Source organism: Eretmochelys imbricata, chromosome 3, assembly GCF_965152235.1.
Source record: "Eretmochelys imbricata isolate rEreImb1 chromosome 3, rEreImb1.hap1, whole genome shotgun sequence".
NCBI lineage: Eukaryota > Metazoa > Chordata > Testudines > Cheloniidae > Eretmochelys > Eretmochelys imbricata.
The window spans coordinates 9,530,486-9,553,628 of record NC_135574.1 but is presented as its reverse complement, the minus strand read 5'-3'; the positions used below and the strand labels follow the sequence as shown (position 1 = coordinate 9,553,628).

The window sequence follows — 23,143 nt, the reverse complement described above, 5'->3', positions numbered from 1 at the left end:
CAATGGTCCAAAAGTGGAGAGAGCCTTATGAAAAAGGCCTCCTCTCAGTGGCCTCCATTTTTGCAAGTGTAGTTTTGTATTTTGCAGTTTGTTTTATAATTAACTGCTGCTGCAAATGCTCACACTTACGCCCCAATCTACCTGATCTCCAGGTGCAGTTAGGTAGCTAGTAACATAGATGCGGTGTAGTGTCCCGTTGAAGTCAGCGGGGCACCATGTGGCTGCAGGATTCTGCTCCTGTAGAGCTCAATGCCAGAATCAAGGAGGTAGGTATTAAAATGTGGTGATGGCTTTCCAGTCTGCTACTGATTGAACTGACATGGTCACAATGAAAAGTGCCATTTTCACATGGCCATAGTTGCCTTGATGTAACTCAGAAAGTTAAATGTTCCTACGGGGCAGGTTTAACCAATGTTTAAACAGATGCGGGATGGAACTGATCTTACAAAGGCAATCAAAATGACAGACCAAATCAGATGCAATGTTTTCCTTCTTATGTACACTTGAGAAGCCCCTAAAATGTAGTAGAGACACAGAGGAAGATTGCGGAAGTAATTCCAAAGCTTAGTAATATTTATTCCTTTGCATTATCGTAGCACTTAGGAGTTGCTGTCATGGACCAAGACCCCATTGTGCTAGGCACTGTACAAACCTAGATCTATGTACTTATATGACTTTGGCCCTACCAATTTCATGGACATGTAAAAGATGTCGTGGACCATGAAATAAGACCTTGCCCATGAAATCCAATCTCCCCATGCTGCTGTGAGTGCTCCAGCCGGGGGCTCCCAACTGCTAGTCCATGCCAGGCTGGGGTGGGATAGGACTTGTCCTTCCCCTGCACGGCCACTCTCAAGGGGGAAATCGGACCCACCTCCAGAGGCAGCGCAGAAGTGAGGGTGGTACACCCTCACTTCTGTGCTGCAGAAGCCCCGGAGCTGGTCTTAGAGCTTCCACCCCTATGGCTTCTGTCAGGATCTGAGCTCCCCCCCGATGGCTTTCTGCCAGGGCTTGGGCCACCTGGGCTTGAGGCTTCAGCCCCCCACAGCTTCTACTGGTGCTCAGGGTGCCTGCTCCTTGCAGCTCCTGCCAGGGGTCAGGGCAACCTAGCTCGGGGCTTCCACCCCCTGTGGCTCAACTCAGGGTGCTTGGGCTCAGGACTTTGCCCCCTGTGGTTCCTGCCTAGGCTTGGGGCACCCATTTTTCTGGGGGCCCCCAAATTGGCTGGGGTTCCTGGGCACAATTAATCTGCCACTGGCCATGACTAGTGGCTAGGAGCCCCTGGGTGGGGCGTTCCTAGCAGCAAGGAGGAGATTGGATCCGCCTCTGGGAGCTGCCTCTTGGAGCTGCCTCCGCAGCTGCTGCCTTTTGAACCCAGCTCTGAAGGCAGCACAGAAATAAGGGTGGCAATCCTGCAACCCTCCCTCTCCCCGCCCCCCCCCACACACACACACACCAGCTTTGGGACCACCCACAACCCTTTTTGGGTCAGGACCCCTACAGTTACAACACCCTGAAATTTCAGGTGTAAACATCTGAAAGTATGAAATTGACCAATTTTCAAATCCCATGGATGTGAAATTGACCAGAATGGCTGGTGAATTTGGTAATAAAGTACGTTTACAGTAGTTTCTCTGGCTTAAGTCTTTAGACTTAGCGAAAATGCTCCTGCCTTTTTTACAATGTTTGGGGCAGAGGGCAGGCAGGTGTCCAAGGTCCTGCACTTGGTTTCATCCAGAAAAGGATCCCTCAATCATACCACTCCTAAGAGGTGAGTCCATGCAGATAAGAGCAGAGGCATTTTGGCTGCACCCTTCTAGGTCCCTGTGCATGGAGAAGTGTGAGGGCATCTCAAGTGAACTGTGCCCAACTGCACCCCACATCTATAACACCCTGCTCAAGGTTGCAGGCTCTGAGGCTTATCTGTTTGAAAGGCAGGCACTGAATTTTCTCTGAAATGGACTTGGAACCCTTTTGGCTACAATTCACTATCCTCTTCTGGGTGTCAAAACTGCTGGCTTAAAGTTAGAACATAAGCATGGAATACTGTCTCAAATCAATAGTCCATCTAGCCCAGTCTCCTGTCTTCTGGGAGTGGCCAGTGCAAGATGTTATAGAGGGAATGAACAGTACAGGGAAATGTATCCAGTGAGCCCATCGCCTGTCATCGAGTCCCAGCTTCTAGCAGTTGGAAGTTTAGGGACACCAGAGCATGGGTTGTATCCCTGCCCATCCTGGCTAATAGCCATTGATGGGCCTATCCTCCAGGAACTTCTCTAGTTGTGATTTGAACCCAGTTATAATTTTGGCCTTCACAACATCCCCTGGCAATGAGTTCCACAGGTTGACTGCATTGTGTGATGAAAGATTTCCTTATGTTTGCTTTAAACCTGCTACCTATTAATTTCACTGGGTGAGCCCTGGTTCTTGTGTTATGTGAAGGGACAAATAATACAATTTCGCCACACCATTTTTGATTTATACATCTTTGTCATACCTCTCCCAGTCATCACTTTTTAAAACTGAATATTCATCCTAGTCTTTTTAATCTCCCCTCATATGGAAATCGTTCCATCCCCTAATCATTTTTGTTGCCTATCATGTACGTTTTCTAATTCTAATATCTCTTTTTTAAGATGGAGTGACCAGAACTGCATGATGTATTCAAGGTCTGGGAGTACAGTGGATTTATATAGTAGCATTACGATATTTTTGTCTCGTTATCTCTTTCCTAATGGTTACTGAGGGCCACATATAAAAACTGAAGCATCTCAGATCAAGACATCTGGAGCAACTGCAGTGTGCAAACTGCATCAGTGAGACCTGTGCATATTCCCTGTCAGATTACTATTGAGGGACTAACTGCACACTCGCAATGTATGCTGTAGCCCAGGGGTCGGCAACCTTTCAGAAGTGGTGGGCCGAGAGTCTTCATTTATTCACTCTAATTGAAGGTTTTGCATGCCAGTCATACATTTGAACGTTTTTAGAAGGTCTCTTTCTATGAGTCTTTAATATATAACTAAACTATTGTTGTATGCAAAGTAAATAAGGTTTTTAAAATGTTTAAGAAGCTTCCTTTAAAATTAAATTAAAATGCAGAGGCCCCCGGACCGGTGGCCTGGACCCAGGCAGTTGTGAGTGCCACTGAAAATCAGCTCACACGTGCCAGAGGTTGCCTACCCCTGCTGTAGACTGACAGTCGGGCAAATGAGTCCAAGACACATTTGAATTGAGAGCGCAATGGCTACCTGGAGTTACAGGCTGCACATGTAGGATTCCTCCGCTGAAGTTTGCTGCTGCTGTCTTTCTAGACCAGGCCTCCAACACGCAGCTTAGGGGAATAACTACCTCCTTGATTATTTTTGAAAGGAATTTAAAAATCTGTCTTGACATCCAGGAAATCTCCTGTGCCTTTTAGATTGGAGAGAAGTTGCCTTCCTGTTGTGTTCTCAGATAACAGAGGCTGAGATCAAACCCACTTGTAAATAACTAGATTTAATCAGTTTCCCTTGGAAAATGTTGATGTTTCTGAGCAGTTTTAAAAGTATTTTGGTTACCGAGAGAGCCTCATCAGGGCAGTTGCTTTTGTAGGGTGTTGGAACAACTTCCCACAACGTTTCTCTAGCAACTCTGCCCCCAGAGTCGTCCTAATAAAATTCTTCTTTTAAGAGCTCGAAATAATGTCAGATTATGTACAGAGGAGTGTTCTAGGGATCAGGAAACTGAGCCGGATCTTGGTCCCGCACAACACGTTTACATACCAGGCTTTAGATCACCTTTAATCTGGCGCGTGTCAACAGAACCGGAGACACGTGTTGGAAGTCGCTGTCAGCGGCCCACCTGTCCAAACACCCGGGTCTCGCTGGGACTCTCCGCGCAGAGCAGCCAAAGGCTCCAAGTGTCTGATTCCCCGATACTTTTACACGCCTCTATCACCCAGCTGAAGGAAATGCCTCCCCAGCTCGGGTCCTGTCCAGCTCGCTGTCTGGCAGCACAAATAGGAAATCCACCATCATTCAAACGGGAGCGGCTGAAGTGCTGTAAGTCGTGTCAGGGGGTCAGAATCATAAAGGAACCCAGGGCCTAACTAGAACCGTTTCAGCGAGGCCAGAGGTGCTGGCTTTTATTTCTTCTGACCCTGGCTAGCCCGAGAGGAGGCGAGGCTTTCAGATTCCTTTGCGGGCCGGGGGTTGGCTGCATCTCGGTCTCTAGTGCCTTTGGGGGTGGGGGGGATATTTAGACCCCCACCGTTTCTGGCTGAAACTTTCCGAACAATTCTTAAAACTCATCCCTAGTTCTCTTCTGGACAAGCAGCACCTGCTGTTGGCTCTTGGGTTATTTATTTTTTTAAGCAACACCTTTGGAGTGATGCTATTTTGACTTGACACATCCTGGATTTCCAAGCAGGCGATGCACCGGGGTGCACATTACCAGGGCGTTTGTCAAGGAGACAAAACCTTACACCTTTAGCTTCTTTTTGGGGGGCAGCGGCCGGATTGTAGAGGGCAAATCCATGCTTCTGGAGAGAGAAGGGGGAATCTGTAGTGGGGAGTGGGGGGGACCAGGGTGTGTCTTGGTTTCTTTTAGGCTTGTTGGCTTTTCCTGCCTCCCTCGGCGGCCCTTCTTTTGATGTGCTCCAAGTGTCTCGGGAAAGCAGGAGGCTGGGCTTTGCTTGGGCCATCGTGTGCCTTGGTGAGCAACAAAACCCAGGTCGCCTTCAGGGCCCCTTTGGGGGGCGTTGGCCCCTGATTCATTATTTGCATGGTGAATTTGAGGCTCATGCAAAGTGCATAAACATCTCGGGGGTAGGTCGCCTAGCAGCTTGCAAGGGATGTCAGGCTCCATCTAGTTAAAGGTCCCTGTAAGACTGTCAGGTGCCTTCAGCTGGTTTCTGTTGGGCTGCGGCCCGTAGGTGTCCACGCTGCAGCTCTGCGGAGATTTCCTCAGGTCTGGGGCCCACCTGACCAGTCAGAAATCAGCACTGTCAGACAAACCGCCCGCGCGGTCTAGTGGCGGGGGCTAGGGCGTGAGTGGTTTTGCATCTGATTTGCAACTGGACCTTGGTCAAGTCACGTGGCTTATTTGTGCCTCAGTTTCCCTACATTGCCAGTAAAGGGTAATGTGATTTCTCCGCTTTGCAGAGGGCCCTGAGATGCTGGAATCAGACAGAACGTGTGTGTGTGTTTGTTAAAACCAGGCCTTCTTCGTTTTATTCTGAATTTGCAATCAGACTAAGGCGGGAGAATTTTCGAAAGCTCAGAGTCTTCTTGTCTTCCCTCTTTCGACCAAAGCTGGCCAGCGGGGCCCAAATCGCAGCTTTCATACCCTTGCTCTCCCCTCCCTTACTTTCTTGCTGGCTGCAACAGCCAGCTGGCTGTTGAACCTGGACGCTTGTCCCCCCTCCCCAGCACCAGACTTGCCCTGTGGCTGACCGGGGGAGCTGGATCCTTGCCCGCTTGGTTGCCCTTGTTCCCTTGGGGCAGGAGAAGGGAGCCCCGGGGCGGGCGCCCCAGCAAGCCGAGGTGGGAGAAGGAGAACCTGGCGGAGGGCTGGGGGAGAACTGGAAGGCCGGCGGCGGGCGCCCCCTTGGGGCTGAGCCAGCCCCTCTGCTGCGGGCAGGTTGCAGGGAGAAGTTTCTCACAGGCCCCCTGGCTGGGGCGCCGGAGTTTGAAAACGAGGAGGAGCCGCAGGCACCTTCGGTGTCATTGGAGGAAGCTCCTCCGAGGAGCTCATAAATACAGAGCCCGGGCTGCAGGGTGCAGCTCGGCCGGGGGCCCCCTGGATTACGGTGCCAGAGGGGGAGGGGGGCGGCAGCCAGGGAGCCCCAGGCGCTGCGGGGGGGGGACTCGGAGCCGGGCGGCGGGGAGCGCTAGGGGGCCAGGGGCGAAGCGGGGGGTCATGGCTTCCCTGCAGGGCTCCTACCCGTGGTCCGAGAGCCTGGATTGCTCCGCCCTGGATGGGGAGCTCCCGGAGGGGCTCTCCCCGCCGGCCGCGCACCGCTCCCCGGGGGAGAAGGGCTCGGAGACCCGCATCAGGAGACCCATGAACGCCTTCATGGTGTGGGCGAAGGACGAGAGGAAGCGGCTGGCGGTGCAGAACCCGGACCTGCACAACGCGGAGCTCAGCAAGATGCTCGGTGAGCCGGGGCCCCCAGGCTGCCCGCGGGGCTGGCGGCCGGGATCCGTCCCCCGGTGCCCCCCGGAGAGACCAGGGTCGGAGCTGCGGGGTGGGGGGGGCGGGGGGAAGCCTCCCGCTCCTGCCCCCGGGCTCGACCCTAACCCCAGCCGCCGCTGTGACCTCCCCTGCCGGTCTGGACTCGGGGATCCAAAACAAAAGCAGGTGTTCGCCCGGCACGACACCCCGGGCAGCGCGGCGGACCTGCCCCGCTTCTGGGCTGTGTCTCTCCGGTGTCCCTGGCTGGGGTTGGGGAACCCGGCGGGGACTCCGCTCCGCCTCTGGGGCCGGAGCAAAGCGGGTTAGAAGTCCCTGACCCGGGTTATTTTCCGGGTCGAAGTTGTCACGTTGCATTAGTTTTGCTCGCTCGTCAATCCGCCCCGTTCGTCAGACCCCGGGGAAACCGATCTTCAGGGCGATGATTGTTTGTTCCTCAAAACAAAACCAGTGATTTCTTTGGCCTTTTTCTTTTTCTTTTCTCCACTTTTGTGATTAGAGGGGAGGCGGGGGGGGGGGGAATTACCCTGCCCAAATCTGGCCAAACTGACGACAGCCATTTATCGTCCCGGGTTGTTTCCAAAAGTGTAATGAACTTTTGTGAATTTGTTTTAAAAACGTCGCATCTCTACAGGTGTCCAGCCCCCCCCGTGGGGAACGGGCCGATTATTTCCATCTTTCCCCTTGGAAACTGCCACCCGGCACTTGGGCTTGTTTCCTTTTATTTCGCGTTCAGACTCTGGCACGAAATGAGTTGCCCCCCCCCCCGCCCCCCGGTGCAGGAACTTGGCTTGGTCTAATTACAAAACCAAGGGGCTTTCTCCGCAGCTTGGGCAGGGCTGCAATGTAGTTGAAGCAGGCGAGTCAGTGAGCATCTGATTAAAGAGGAAAGGGAATGCAAGCCACACGTGGGGGTATCCCTCCCACTCCAACCTCTTAATATTTTGCTCTCCTGGGGAGGTCCCACTCACTAGATCTGTAGGATTCATACACTCCCCTCGACCCAGTATTTTGTGTAGGGTCGTATCCCTGTATTGAGGATTCAGTGGGTGTCTGACCACTGGTTTCTACAGGACGGGGCTCTGTTCCTGGGTCCCAGCCAGCGCTCTCTGGGTGCTTAGGGGAACAGCCCCTCCTTGCCCAGCACAGATGCCTCAGCTGTGGATTCTAAGGGGATTTTTGTTCCTTCCTGGTTGCAGGCAAGTCCTGGAAATCTCTGAGCCCTTCCCAGAAGAGACCTTACGTGGAGGAGGCGGAAAGATTGAGGGTTCAGCACATGCAAGATTACCCCAACTACAAATACCGGCCCAGGAGGAAGAAACAGGTCAAGCGGATCTGCAAGCGGGTGGATCCAGGCTTTCTGCTGGGGAACCTCTCCAGGGATCAGAACTCGGGGCCGGAGAAGCGGGCCTGCGGCAGGACAGTGGGGGAAAAGGAGGGGCAGGGTGAGTACTCGCCTGGCCCAGTATTGCAGAGCATCAGGGGCTACAGGGAAGCCCAGGCCAGCGGCGGCAGCACCAACATGGACACCTACCCCTACGGGTTGCCCACCCCGCCTGAGATGTCCCCTTTGGATGTGATAGACCCTGAGCAGAGCTTCTTCTCCTCCCCCTGCCCGGAGGAGCATCACCACCCTCATATGACTGGGGCCCCTTACTCTCCAGAGTACTCCACCAGCCCTCTCCAGTGTAACCACCATCCTCTTGGCCCCATGTCCATCCCTCAGCCCAGCACCTCCATGATCCCCCCAATCCCCAGCTGCCCCCCTCCTCCTCCCACCTACTACACGCCAGCCTTCCACCCCATCCACCCCCACAGCCTCCATGCCCATCTTGGTCAGCTCTCCCCACCCCCTGAACACCATGGCTTTGACAGCCTGGACCAGCTGAGCCAAGCAGAACTTCTGGGGGAGATGGACCGCAATGAGTTTGACCAGTATCTCAGCGCTCCCGGCCACTCAGACCGCAGCGGGGTCATAACCAATGGAGACGCCCAGGTGTCTCAGGTTGCAGGTGGCTCACCCTCCACAGAGACTAGCCTCATCTCCGTCCTAGCAGATGCCACTGCTACCTACTACAACAACTACCGCGTCTCCTAGGCCAGAAGGAGCAGGGCCTGAGGACTGGCCACGGACAGACCCTACAGTATTATTGGCCGTGGCTCCAGGGCCGCAACAGCTGGTGGGCACCTTGCTTCTCACCTCAGGGTTGCCAAGTCAGAACTGAAACAGCTTTGGAGCCTCCTCTCTGTCCTAGGTAATGGATTTTGCTTCTCAGACATCCACTGGCATCAGTATTAAGTATCCTGCTTTAAAAGGTATTTGATATCCTGCTTCAGAAAAGGTCTGTGGTCAAGTCCCTTTTCCAAGCCAGCTGGTCACGGGCTACAGTCCTCCTACCGATTTATTTGATAAGCGTGGCGAGTCTTTGGACGATGGGTCTGATTTTTCAGTGGCACTGAGGCCCAGCTCCATAAAGGTATTTAGACCCCTAACTTCCTGGATCTGGCCAGAGCTCCTTCAGTGCCGGCTGGATCCCCTGGGGGCTGCAGAGTCTCGGCTTCTCTGAAAAGTCAACCCCTGTGTCTTGTTCTATGTAGCTCTTTGCCATTGTGGTAGGGATGGGGGGAAAAGCAAAGATGTGGCAAATGAGTTAATGTAACCCTCTGGTCAGCGTGTGCCGCCTTCTGGGCCTGCTGGTGTGACTCCGTGACTGCCCCCTACCTACAGAACCTGGCTTGTCAAGCTGTAGTCCCTCCAGTGTTCAGTAATGCAGGTTTCCAATTCCAGTCGCAGCATTGGCTAAGATGGTGGCTGTCACAACCAGCTGTTGCTGTACAGAGAGAGTATGATCAGGGGATCATAAATGTCCTGTTCTCCCGTAATTACGCTATGTGAAGAGCTTTAACCAGAGAGAGCTCTGTGGCTTTCATGCATAGCTGTGTGTGTTTTCTGTTGGCCTGGTCTTGCATTCCCTGTGTACTCAACAGTTTCACAGAAGTGGCTGGGAGTTTTTGAGAGTGCACTAGCATAAGGAATGCAACTCCAGTGAAGTCACTGGACTTGCAGTCCCTAGTGCCAGCTGTGTATTTGGTCCTGTGTCTGCAAAGGCATCTAATCTAATCTGTTGCACCCACATAGCCCCGCTCTGTGTCCCTTTGGCTCCTGGAACGTTTTGTGGATTTCAGTGGGAACCCTGGGAGTGTAAGGAAGGAAAGATCTGGCCCAGGGTGGAATCCTGATGTCATTTCCACACACACACACACACCCGCGCCCCACCGCCCCAACCCTGAACAACTTGAGTGGGAGGTTCACAATAACTGGAACTGCAGTGCCGTGACACAGTGTGGTCTTGTGATAATGGACTGACTGCTAGCTGCTCCAGTGTGAAGGTTGCGGCTGAGCTTCTGTTTGAAGCTGAAATTTGCGCACTCCATAAAATTCAGCTTGACTTCTCTTTAAACAGAGTTTCCCTGGGCTCTGATCCTGCTTTCACTGAGTTAAATGGAACCAAGATTGGTCCCTGCCTGAGTCACTACAAGTAATTTCCCATGTACGTAGCCATGCTAGTGGCCTTCGTAACAGCTGCTCTGAAGGCCACGAACCTGAGTAATATCCCATCATGTCCCCTCAACCTGCAGCCACAGCTGGAAAGAATTTATTGTGATGAGCACTTTGGAAAAGAGGTGATACATAGCAGACACACATCTGTATCAAGCATCATTTGAAGGCAAATACTTAATGTTTAGAAATGAAATGCCCGTTCCTCTTTCCATCAGTATATTATTGCTTGTAATAAAGCTGTACATTGATTTGTATGTTCCATTATTTCCCCGTCATATTTTGTATTGCTCTTTTTTCATAAAGATGACATTTTATTTTAAATCAGTTATGTATCATGATTAATCTTAGCATTACAGTATGACATTTGGTTATGATTAGTTAGTAGCGTGGTTATGATTTTTTGGTTTCAATCCTGAGTGCGTAATTAATTGCAAATGATAATATAATTGCAAATAATTCTTTAAAAAAACCACAACTTTTAAGCTAACACTTTCCATCTCTTTTTGTGTGTGACTCTTATGCATTTTGAATGCGTGTAGATATGAGTTCGCATAAAATATTTAATTTAAATAAATATGTTTTTATACAATGACTATTTTATCATTTAGATTGCTGTAGTTCTGGACAAAACTGTTCAAAGGGGAAGCATTTATTGTGCTCGATGGTGCATTGGGGTTTTTTTTAATTTTCAGCCAAACTTTTCTACATCAGTTTCTTTTTTGAAATAAAAAAGGCCTGTGGCTATCTTTAAAAATTGTGTAATACTTTATCTGGGACTAATTTATGTCACAATTTGAAGTATTTTTTCCCGTCCCAATGTATCAGTGGAAATCTCTTTAAGGGACCCAATTGCGCATTCCCGCTTATCCAAAGCGCCCTTCGATATCAGAGTTTTCATAGAATCATAGAATATCAAGGTTGGAAGGGACCTCAGGAGGTCATCTAGTCCAACCTCCTGATCAAAGCAGGACCAATCCCCAATTTTTGTCCCAGATCCCTAAATGGCCCCCTCAAGGATTGAACTCACAACCCTGGGTTTAGCAGCCCAATACTCAAAGCACTGAGCTATCCCTCCCCCCTTTGTGTAGGCAAGGATTGCAGGACCCAAGTCAGGCACAATTTGGGGGGCCCACTGAAGTTAATGGGGAGTTTACTATTGACGTGGCATAGGAGTGGACCTCAAAATATGTGGACTATTTTGCTGAGTATAATATGAGTCTGTAGGGCATGGTTCTTATTTGCACTAAGGATACTAAACATTTACACCCCTTATGAGCCCTTCTTTACATTGCCAGAGTGATGTAAAGGGGCCTTGGTGTAACTGAGAATCAGGATGAATAGTCTCCAAAGGTGAAGTTGTGGGTGAAATGTAACAAGTGTGGAAGAGGGAAGGTAAGAAACGCAGTGGGGTATGATAGATAGGTTTTAAATTGTAACTCTGAAACATAGTGGGTGAAGAGCTCTCCAGACAAAGCCAGATTCCTCTCTACTCAACTGGTGTAACTGATGAGAGTTTAGCCCTTATCATGGACCTGATCCTGCAGGCCAAACCTATAGCCCATTCATGCAAAACTTTACTTGAAGCTTTGCCTTGTACGGACTTTGAAATAGGGTCCATGGACTCATATACCTCTGTAAGGCCTCTTTCTTGCCCTCAGATCCATGGGGCAGGAGCCAGTTTTCCGAGACATCTTGTAACGGGTGACTATGAATTCTGAGAGGAGTGAGTCTTAGGGGAGTCCAAACTAATCAATTTCACCAGCTTTATATGCTCCAGACCAAGCATTCTCATGATACCCGAATATCTATACAACGAGGCCAGAAGGGTGACCGACACGAAGGAAAGCTACATAGAAAGCCATCGCTCACTGACACAGCCTTTTCTTTTGTTTCTGCTCCTCAGCATACACACTTCTGTGGCCATGATGCATCTGTATTGTTCAAGTGAGTTTTGATGGGTATTAGGGACACAAAATACTACACTCAAATTCTGTGCACATGGTATAGAGGGAACTGTGCCAGAAGGAGCACTTTGCACATTCAAGATGTTTTGCGACCATGGGTGAATTAACCCTCACAACACTCCAGCATAGCTGATATTCCTAACCCCATTTTACGAGTTGGGAAACTGAGGCATAGAGGAATTAAGTAATTGGCCCAAGGTCAGGAGCAGAGTCAGTATAGGTCCTACATCTCCAGACTCCTATTTCCACGCTCCAAGCACAATACCAGGCTGCCTCCCAGATGACAGGGATGACTTCAACACACGAGAGCAGAAGAGCCATAAGAGGAAGTCTCCATTTATAAAATGTAGGATAGATTCCGAATTCATAGGGTAGCTTGGAAGTGAACTCAAGCTGCAAAATCCCGTTTGGATTTAGTTTTCAAATACCCCAACATTTGGGGCTTCTATGATTCAGGAGTTCTATTCAGCTCCTGGGAAAGAGAAGGGGGTGCATGCAAAATTCAAAACGTAGAGCGAGATTTTCAAAAACAAAAGTTCCATTGACTTGCAAGGTGGCTTCTATTCCTAGGTCAGATTGGTGCTTCTGCAAATCCCACCCCACTAGCCCCATTGAAAGTCAGTGGGGTTTGTACTTCTAAGTCACCTAAATGCTTTTGAAACTCCCCCATGTAGTCTTTCAGCTGAAGTAGTGAGGGCTCATGCAATTAGATCTGGAGATTGCAGGTTTAAACACTGCGAACGGATCAAGCAGGGTTGGTTATAGTAGTACCCATACTCCAGTCAGTATTGGGCCTCATTGAGCTAGGGACAGACACAAAGCACAGAGACAGACGTGTTTCTGTCCCAAACACCTTGCAATCTGATTTGATAGTAAAGAAGCAGCCTGTTTTCTCCTCCCATCTCATAGACAGAGTCTTGTTTCCTGAACAGAGATTGTGTAATGACCACCGAGGAGCACATCACCATAGGCCTAGTTAGGAGTAGACTTGTCTAAGGAGGTAAGGCTAGCAGCGCCCCCTAAAGGCAGTCTGGATCCCTAGTGGGTGCAAGGATGCAAACTGCTCTTTTATCAAAACGATTCGGTCTCACAGCCCAGCGACGGTACAAACAACAAACGTACCAAAGCCTTGCAAGGAAATTAGAGCTTGGGGCTTGTAACAAGCCAACGAAGCTCCTATTATTCTGGCTAATCATGAGTCTCTGGGTAAGTTACAACCATTTATTACATTATTTGTATTTAATGCAGATATTGGGTCTAATTCTCTGGGCCACCCGGTTCCCATTGACGTCACCTGGAGCAGTGGGTGCTCAGCATCTCAGAAAAATCACGTCCGGTGCATATTACCTATTGTTCTGAAGATGTAATGTGTTTTTTAAGCCGTCTAATCCATTTTGCAGGGCAGAAGTTCGATTAATCCTTGATTTAACTCAGCTGACTTCTGTGGTGTTATAGAAGGGATGACTTTGTCCCCACTTGTTTAAAGCAGAATCACATGAGGAAAAGCAGCGTGAGTCACCCACACACCTTACCTGTAGCAGAGCTGGGCTGAATCAAAAACCTTGCTGCTGGGGGAACTTGGATCTGAATTCGAACAATGGGTCTGGCTCTATAATAGACAAAACTAGCCCATTAGACACACCCATACTTTGGGAAAATCTGCTTCTGGATCAGAACCTGGTCACTGGGGTGGTTTCAGTAGTGGAGAAATTCGTGATCAGTGCCATCAGCCCATCTCCTGACAACGTCTTAATAGCCACAGCAAAACTGAGTTCTCTGTTTTCATCCTATGTAGCTAACTCTGCAAAATCAGCTCTCTTGGGAATTTATTTTTAGATCCAGGGCTTTCATGGTGCCAGAATGGCACCCCTGAGGGCACAGTCCCCTATTTACTTGCCAAACAGGGCATGAGCAAGTGGTAGCCTCCCATTCAGTCCTCCAACAACGTTTCTCAAATCAGACCTGCAGGGACCATTTCCCCTCTTTGGGGCAGGGACTCTCGATCGCTCGCTATGTGTACATTCAGCACGTGGCAGAGTAGGGCTCCAATCTCAGATGGGGGTGACTGGAAAATAAATAAATAGCCATCGCAAGTGGTAAGGAACATACTGCCATCACTAGGTCCACTCAGTCATTGGCCTGTCTGCTGCAAATACCAACAAGACCCCAGTACGAGCCTATTGTGGTGGTGGCTTTTGTGACATGGCCATCTCAGAAAGCAGCTTGTTCCACGTCGATACCCTAAGCAGGTCTGTCCTTCCCCTGCAGCAGTTGGCCACTCTCCCCAGAACGACCCAGAGTGAGGCCTCGTCTTTGCACCAGGCTGGCGACAATTCTCCATCTCCTTCTCCTAAGATGCGTCGGTCGTCTCCTCCAGGTAAGACAGGGCGGGGAGTGAAAATGAAAATGTGCCCGGGGTAATTCAAACCCAATCTCTACTGGTGTTTTTGACATAGATCCAAGGCAGGGATGGGAGGGAGGAGGCAGAGAATTGAAAAAGTCACCTATCGCCTTAGGCCGAATCCACGGGTCTCAAAGCCCACGCACAGTTTGAACCAGCAGGGCAGCAGTTTTCCATATGACGTTCAAGCTGCAGTCAATATTTTTGTTGTGCAAGTTGCAATGTGAGTAATTGTGAGCAATCATGACCTCACCCTTCCCGGATAGCCCTGGAATTCAGTCCGTCTGGGAGTTAGCGTGTGTCATGTGCCTGGCCTCCCAGGAGAACCGATTTCCTTTAAATCCACAGAACAGGTGGTGATTCTTCTCAGTCACTGAGGCCAGAATTGCTGAAGCTGAATCTGTCCTAACTCAGCTACTATGGGCAAGGAGGGGCCGCCAACCCTTTTCAGTGCCTCTTTGATTGACATCTGTCCAGATCTCATTCTGCCCGAGATGTCAGAGGAGAAAAGGCTGAGTGAGAGTCAACCTAGCTATGTTACTGTCGTTTATTGACTGCTGCCAGTGGGCCCAGCAGGTATGGAATGACCTCGCTCTCTTGCATCCTGTGTGTTTACTGCTGGACATGGCACAGTCCCTCCCCAAGGAGACGAGATCCTAAAGGGGGCCCCACAGTTCAGAAGCACCATATGTGGGGTTGCCTGTTGCTCGCCTGTTGCTCGTCACAGGAGGAGAAGGATTTGTAAGAGGCAACAGCAGCATGGATAGCAAAATCAGTCAAGCCTAGGCAATGTCCCCAAGGGTGGGAGAGGCTCTCATTGGAGCAGTTCTAGGATTTCGAAAGGAAGGGTGGTCTCGTGGTCAAGGAGACCTGGGTACATATCCCAGTGCTGCCACGGACTCTCTGGGTGACCCCGGGCAAGTTACTTCACCTCTCTGTGCCTCAGTTTCCCCCATCTATGAAATGGGGATAAGAATGATCCCTTTGTCTGTGTTATCTATTGAAGCCTGGTCTACACTGAACAAGTTTGTTGGTCAGGGGTACGAAAAAAACCCAACCCCCTGACTGGCACAGCTATGCTGACACCCCCCTCCCGCCACGTAGATGCAACTAGGTTGATAGGAGACTGCTTCTGTCAACAGGGCTAACTTCATTTGGGGTAGCGGTGCTCCCCGTCTGTTGGTGCAGGCTGCGTCTACACTGCGGGGCTGCAGCGACATAGCTGTGCCAGTACAATCTCCGTAGTGTAGACATACCCTTACACTAAGCTCTTTGGGTCAGGGATTGTCTTTTACTATGGGCACGTCTACACGGGAGTTGGAGATGCAATTCCCAGCTGAAGTAGACTTACCTGTGCTAAAAATAGCAGTTTAGCTGCAGCTGCATGGTTGGTGGACTGGGTTAGCTGCCCCCCGTACAATCCCACCCAGGGTCCTTAGATCTCCGAGTGCTTTGCAAGGGAGTGGGGGATATCATTGTCTCTATATTACAGGTGTGGAAACAGAGGCATAGAGAGATGAAGGGATTTGCCTAAGGCTGCATCGTGAGTCAGTGGCGGAGACCCCTGATCTTCTGATTCCCAGCCAAGGGCCCTGCTTTATTGGACTGGGTGAATGCTGTGAATACAATGAAGTGGGATTGTTTTCTCCTTTCACTCGGAGCAGAATTTTGTAGGGGGAAAAAGGCGTGTAACATGAAGATCTTCTCTTGCTCCTGTTTGTGGGGCCACATCTCCCTGTCCCATACCAGCCCAGCAAGCCCTTGCTCCAGGAGCTCTCCCATTCTGGTCAATAAGAGTTTTCCCCCTGAGTTAGGACAGCAGGCTCAGGCCCTCCCTTGATTAAGAGGAGGGAATGAGACAAGCTGCTGAGTCTTTTCCTGCTAAGCGCTGCCAATGAGAGCTGCAGGGAGTGCGGGGAGGATGTGTCCAGAACTGAGTGTTTCCTGCCTGATAACGCCGGCCCCTCCTGCCGGATGTTATGAGTCCGGGTCCTACTTCACGATTCAAGTAAAGGGCCGAGGGAAAGCCTGGCTGTTTATGTCAAGAAAAAAATAACTTCTCCCTCCATACAATTCTGCAGCTCCCAAGTTTTCCCTTGCTAGCTCCCTTTCACCTCCCCCGGTCAAAACGCTGGGAAAATGAAAACAGGCCCAAAGACACAAAGCAGGAGCTGGCTGCCAATGGGGGAAAGGCCTTAGAGCAAAGGACAGAGGCGCTCCTTGAAACGTGCAAACAGTGGGCCCCCTCCCTCATGTCTGTTATGAAGCAGAGGTCGGGCAGAACAGGAGTCTGGATCTGAATGCAATGGGCTGGACTCTGCACTCAGTTACTCTGGTATAAAACTGGAGTAACTTCACTGAAATCAGTTGAGTTACTCTGGATTGACCCCATGTTAACGGAGAGTGTGAAACAAACACCCCAATCTGATCACTCCTGAACTCACGGGTGTGAAACCCAGATGCCAATGGGAACTTTCCCAGCTACTGCAGCGTTTGCATTTGGAGTTCAGATTCTGTCGCAGAGAGAGGCTTAGGCTGCGAACGCTGATCCCAACCCAGATCCAGGGCTGGAAATTGTCTTCAGGCCCATCTCTGAGATAAAGGATCTCCCTAACTAATAAGTGAGATGAGAGTGGGTGACAGAAGCATTGTGGAGGGATTGTGAGTGGGGAACATCTTTCTGGGAGGTATTAAGCAGGGGAAGCCAGCTGGTGGGTGGAGAGGGAATGGCACCCAACGCAGAAGGCAAATGCCACAATTTCTCTAGAAATCTGTAAACACGAGCCCACGCTGGGACCTCTTTTTTATTTGTAATTGAGCCTTTTGTGCTGCCTCTCTCTCTTTGACGCTTGAGGGCTGGGCTCCAGAACAAGACAGTGCTGTGAAAAGCAGAATGACACTTCTGCCATTCCCAGAGGGACGGTAAATGACTTTCTTCCCAGTAGGTAGCGTATACGCGGTGAAGGGCCACTGTGTCGTCGATAAAGCAGCACGTGTGGCAAAGTCCTTTATGGTGACAGTCCTTCAGGCTTCCAATCCGGATCTTGGCGTGCTTGGCAGAGGTGAGCAGTCTCCTTAACCCTACCTCACAGGCGGCGTAGCCAAGGTCACATAACCAAGTCATTGCAGAGCTGGGGGTGGAACCCAGGCTCCTGCGTTGGCCCATGCCGCGAGCGCCGATAGGGTGAAATCCTGGCCCCGCTGGAGTCAGTGGGAGCATTGCCGTGGACTTGAGCGGAGCCTGGATTTCACCCTAAGCATTTTCAGTTGCGTAGCGCTGCACCTGGAAGCTGTAAGATCAGAACAATGATCCGGGAAGCCTGTCTTTGGTGGACAGGTGGAACATTTCAACACACCTAAAGATAGTTAAGACCCAGGCAGACTGCGAAGAGCTACAAAAGGATCTCGCAAAACTCGGTGACTGGGCAACAAAATGGCAGATGAAATTTAATGTTGATAAATGCAAAGTAATGCACATTGGAAAGAATAATCCCAACTATACATATAAAATGACGGGGTCTAAATTAGCTGTTACCACTCAAGAAAGAGATCTTGAAGTCATTGTGGATAGTTCTCTGAAATCATCCACTCAATGTGCAGCGGCAGTCAAAAAAGCGAACAGAATGCCTGGAATAATTAAGAAAGAGATAGATAATAGGATAGAAAATATCATGTTGCCTCTATATAAATCCATGGTGTGCCCATATCTTGAATACTGTGTGAAGAGATGTGGTCGCCTCATTTCAAAAAAGATATATTGGAATTGGAAAAGGTTCAGAAAAGGGCAACAAAAATGATTAGCGGTATGGAATGACTTCCGTATGAGGAGAGATTAATAAGACTGGGACTTTTCAGCTTGGAAAAGAAAAAAGCTAAGGGGGGATATGATTGAGGTCTATAAAATCATAACTGGTGTAGAGAAAGTAGATAAGGAAGTGTTGTTTACTACTTCTCATAACACAAGAACTAGGGGTCAGCAAATAAAATTAATAGGCAGCAGGTTTAAAACAAATAAAAGGACATATTTCTTCACACAACACACAGTCAATCTGTGGAACTCCTTGCCAGAGGATGTTGTAAAGGCCAAGATCATAACGAGGTTCAAAAAAGAACTAGATAAATTCATGGAGGATAGGGTGCATCAATGGCATGGGCAGGGATGGTGTCCCTAGCCTCTGTTTGCCAGAAGCTGGGAATGAGTGGCAGAAGATGGATCACTGGATGATGACCTGTTCTGTTCACTCCCTCTGGGGTATCTGGTGCTGGCCACTGTCAGAAGACAGGATACTGGGCTAGATGGACCTTTGGTCTGACCCAGTATGGCCATTCTTATGTTCTTATCCTTACCTGGGGGGCCAGAGGTCCCCCGCCCTTGTGGGGCACAGAGAGGAGCTGGAAGAAAGGAGATGAAATGGCCTTGAAATAAGGGAGAGGGAAAGGGGCAGCTCCACAGCATTCTCCATCCTCCTTCACAGCTTGGGGGGGATCTCCATGGACACCATCCCGGGCGTGGGGGAGTTCTGTGGATTTGGGAGGCCTGTGTGGCAGGCGACGTGCAGCCGAACCACAGTCAAGCTGCTGGACACAGTGTTGCGGTGAAGAATCGGGGTTCTAAAAGCATCCGGACGGAGCTTTGAACTGCCTGCAGCCCATTCACCCACGCATGCCGCACGCTCTTCCGCCAGCACGGCCCAGCCACCACCTCGGAGAGACGCTCCCGGGCCCAGCGCAGCCCTGACCCGTTGTTGTTTGCTCTCGTTCGCAGGCGCCCGTGCGCCTGCCATGTCACTCAGCCCCAAGAGCTTCAGAGCTAACAAAACATCAGAAGCATTCTGTGCGCTCAGGAAGGAAACCTGCTCACGTGACAGGGTTAGTCAGATTTCTGTCCGCTCCTTCCCTAGGATCCCAGGCAGCGGGGAAGGCTGCTGACCAGAAACGTGTCTGAGACCAAACAGCAACGGGGATGGCAGATTCTGGCTTGTCTGGCTGCCTAGCTGGCTGTTGAGAGAACCCATCCAGGGCTGGCAAGGCCCCCCCTGGAGAGCAGCTTGGCAACGCCTCCCTTCTTAACGGGCCTGGCCCTAAAATCTGTTTTTCGCTCCCATCTTCCTGCTCTGAGATCTTAAAAAATGTGGTTACTGTTTTCCTGTGAATTTCCTGCAAATGAAAAGCGCTAGATTTACAGTCCTGCGGAGGGAAGTCCTCGTGCTAGCCACAGCTCAGGTACAATTTGGGCAGTAGCAAGACAAGCTTCCCCTTACATCCTGATCCAAAACCCATTGAGGCCAATGCAGAGAGTCTCACTGACTGCAGCAGGCTTTGGATCGGGCCCCTAATGTCCCGAAGCCCTGATCTGGAGGGACCAGCTCTTGGGAAGAAGAGACATTTGATCTCCATAGCCTGCTAGATCCTTCTTTTCTTGGGTGTCGTACAGTGCCAGCTGAACAGTGGCTGTTACAATGCAGATGGCTTGTCTGCCGAGAAGCGCCATGAAATCATAGAATATCAGGGTTGGAAGGGACCTCAGGAGGTCATCTAGTCCAACCCCCTGCTCAAAGCAGGACCGATCCCCAATTAAATCATCCCAGCCAGGGCTTTGTCAAGCCTGACCTTAAAAACCTCCAAGGATGGAGATTCCACCACCTCCCTAGGTAACGCATTCCAGGGCTTCACCACCCTCCTAGTGAAAAAGTTTTTCCTAATATCCAACCTAAATCTCCCCCACTGCAACTTGAGACCATTACTCCTCGTTCCGTCATCTGCTACCACTGAGAACAGTCTAGAGCCATCCTTTTGGGAACCCCCTTTCAGGTAGTTGAAAGCAGCTATCAAATCCCCCCTCATTCTTCTCTTCCGTAGACTAAACATCCCCAGTTCCCTCAGCCTCTCCTCATAACTCATGTGTTCCAGTCCCCTAATCATCTTTGTTGCCCTCCGCTGGACTCTTTCCAATTTTTCCACATCCTTCTGGTAGTGTGGGGCCCAAAACTGGACACAGTACTCCAGATGAGGCCTCTCCAGTGTCGAATAGAGGGGGAACGATCACGTCCCTCGATCTGCTGGCAATGCCCCTACTTATAAATCCCAAAATGCCATTGGCCTTCTTGGCAACAAGGGCACACTGTTGACTCATATCCACCTTCTCATACACTGTAACCCCTAGGTCCTTTTCTGCAGAACTGCTGCCGAGCCATTCGGTCCCTAGTCTGTAGCGGTGCATTGGATTCTTCCGTCCTAAGTGCAGGACTCTGCACTTGTCCTTGTTGAACCTCATCAGATTTCTTTTGGCCCAATTCTCCAATTTGTCTAGGTCCCTCTGTATCCTATCCCTACCCTCCAGCGTATCTACCTCTCCTCCCAGTTTAGTGTCATCTGCAAACTTGCTGAGGGTGCAATCCACACCATCCTCCAGATCATTTATGAAGATATTGAACAAAACCGGCCCCAGGACCGACCCTTGGGGCACTCCACTTGATACCGGCTGCCAACTAGACATGGAGCCATTGATCACTACCCGTTGAGCCCGACAATCTAGCCAACTTTCTATCCTCCATTCATCCAGCCCATACTTCTTTAACTTGCTGGCAAGAATACTGTGGGAGACCATGTCAAAAGCTTTGCTAAAGTCAAGGAACAACACGTCCACTGCTTTCCCTTCATCCACAGAACCAGTTATCTCGTCATAGAAGGCAATTAGATTAGTCAGGCATGACTTGGCCTTGGTGAATCCATGCTGACTGTTCCTGATCACTTTCCTCTCCTCTAAGTGCTTTAGAATTGATTCCTTGAGGAAACTGCTCCATGATTTTTCCAGGGACTGAGGTGAGGCTGACTGGCGTGTTGTTCCCAGGATCCTCCTTCTTCCCTTTTTTAAAGATGGGCACTACTTTAGCCTTTTTGCAGTCGTCCAGGACTTCCCCTGATCACCATGAGTTTTCAAAGATAATGGCCAATCCCTTCCACTGTGTGGAGTTCAGATTTGTTTCTGGTACTGATTGACAGTAGAACATTTTATCCAAATGAACAATGGAAGACGTTTGGCCTACAGGTTACAGCAAGAGTCAGGAATCCCAGCTCCGCCACTTACTGCCTGGGTGACAAAGGGCGTGTCTCCATGCCTCGGTTCACCCCACGTATGCGGCGTAGCATGATGTCTGCCTCACTGAGATCCTGGGAGGTTTGATTCGTTCATTCGTTTAAGTAATATTCTTAAAGCACTTAGAGATTCTTGGATGAAAGGTGCTGTCAAAGGGGGAAGTATTATTGTTATTCAGTGACAACAAAGCATTAAGCTAATACTTAGGGGCTATAAATACGTACCAATAACTAAGCTGGGTGGTGTGGGGTGCAGAGGGATTAAAAACATCAGAAAGCCAGGAAACAAGTCCAGGCAAAACTTAAAGAACTAAACATAAAATGTGGGAAAATAAGAAATGATAACATTATACTCAGAGATATAATTATAGGTGGCACTGGTAGCGCCACCCACAGGCGCCGACTTTCTCATTTCCCCGGGGGTGCTCGATCCCCACACGGCCCTAGACCCTGCCCCCACTCTGCCCCTTCCCCCAAGGCCCCGCCGCCTCTTCCCGCCCGCGCTCCGCCTCCACCCCACCTCTTTCCGCCCCGCCCCGCCCCACTCCCCCCGTTCCACCCCCTCCCCTGAGCATGCCCCACCTTCGCTCCGCCTCTTCCTGTCCTTGCTCCTCCCCCTCCTCCCCTAGCGCCTCCTGCCTGCCTGGACAGACAGCTGATCAGCGGCGGGCGGGAGGCATGGGGGACGGGGAGGAGCTGATTCGCAGGGCCTGCCAGCGGGTGCCGAGTTCCCACTATTTTTTTGCCGTGGGTCCTCCAGCCCCGGAGCATGCATGGAGTCAGTACCTATGGCACCACCTATTATGAAGGTTACCTGACATTTTCCATTATAAGACCCTATTTTCAATTGCTGATAATTTTGCAAAACTTTAACCATTTGGCCTGAACTTTCCCATACTGGGTGTCTGCCACAATCTGAATTTTTTGGAATGTTTCAGCCAAAGCTTGAATGGCACTCGCGCGAGTCTGTCCAGTGAGGCTAAGAGGCTCACTCCCAGCTGCAGTGTAGACATACCCTCTGTGACTCACCTCCCCGTCTATAAAATGGAGCCCGGGCTCTGAGACCCTCCCCAAGAGGTCTCAGAGCCTGGCCCTCAGCCTGAGCCTGAAATCTGCACTGCAGTTTTATAGCCCTGCAGATCAAACCCCATAAGACTGAGTCAGCTAACCCGGGCCAGTCACTGTGGGTCTTTTATTGCAGTGTAGAGACATACCCACAGGCACCGTGAAAGACAGCGATAAGGCTGCTTCCTGGGTACTGCCTTGCAAGGGCAGGAGTAGGGGACAGGCCGGGATGTGACCTGGGGGTGTGCTGGGGCTGCAGCATGCATCACTACGCAGGTTCTGGGCAGTGCTTCAGTCCAGGACAGCTGCTGTAATGTAGACAGGCCCCCAGAGGTTTCTAAGTCACACCAGAGGCCTCTCCAGCGGCCCAGACTCAGGGAGGCACAAAGGTGTCTCGCAGCTACCAGAGTCCACATGTCCCCGTGGCTGAGTTCTGTGCTCCACCTCACGCTGTTCCTCTATTCTTTGTATGTCTGTAGCACCTCCGGGTCCCAGTCATAAGTATTGCCAACCGCGTGAGAGCAAAAATCCCGAGTCAGCCCCTCCAACATCATGAGATTGACCCTAAAATCACGAGATTTTTCTTAAAAAGTCAAACCATGGTTTTTTAATCTGTCTGTTGACTCCCCTCTGTTCCTCTGCCAAAGTCTCTGTGATCGTTGCAAAGGCAGGCCTGGTCTGCACTAGAAAATTCGGTCAGTTTAAGTATGTCGGTCAGGGGTGTGAAAAGTTCACACGCACCCCGAGTGGCCAGGTCCCCATGTAGACAGCGCTAGGTCGCCAGAAGAATTCTTCCGTCAACCTGGCTGCCACTGCTTGTGGAGGTGGGTTACCTACAGCGACAGGAGCACCCCGCCCCTGGGTGTCGGCACCGACTCACTG

At 50.5% G+C, this 23,143-nt stretch overlaps 2 protein-coding genes across 2 annotated transcripts in view; one reads left to right on the top strand and one right to left on the bottom strand.

The window, feature by feature from the left end:
- The first annotated feature begins 5,901 nt into the window (after positions 1–5,901).
- Positions 5,902–10,301, top strand: SOX7 (SRY-box transcription factor 7). The gene is made up of 2 exons (XM_077812366.1): positions 5,902–6,139; positions 7,374–10,301. Exons 1-2 carry the CDS (start codon positions 5,902–5,904, stop codon positions 8,270–8,272), a joined length of 1,137 nt encoding a protein of 378 aa, XP_077668492.1. The 3' UTR covers positions 8,273–10,301.
- Positions 10,302–18,570: 8,269 nt separating this feature from the next.
- The window catches only part of C3H8orf74 (chromosome 3 C8orf74 homolog), a 40,711-nt gene continuing 36,138 nt past the window's right edge, over positions 18,571–23,143 (bottom strand). The window contains exon 5 of the mRNA XM_077811455.1: positions 18,571–18,712. Coding sequence (XP_077667581.1) covers positions 18,571–18,712 — 142 coding nt within the window. The remainder of the gene's footprint in view (positions 18,713–23,143) is intronic.

What these genes read in the sequence shown, in the direction of transcription:
- SOX7 (XM_077812366.1), top strand. Translation starts at nt 5,902, where the DNA reads ATGGCTTCCCTGCAGGGCTCCTACCCGTGGTCCGAGAGCCTGGATTGC. An exon ending in GGAGCTCAGCAAGATGCTCG is followed by an intron (nt 6,140 to 7,373) that starts GTGAGCCGGGGC and finishes TCCTGGTTGCAG; the next exon opens with GCAAGTCCTGGAAATCTCTG.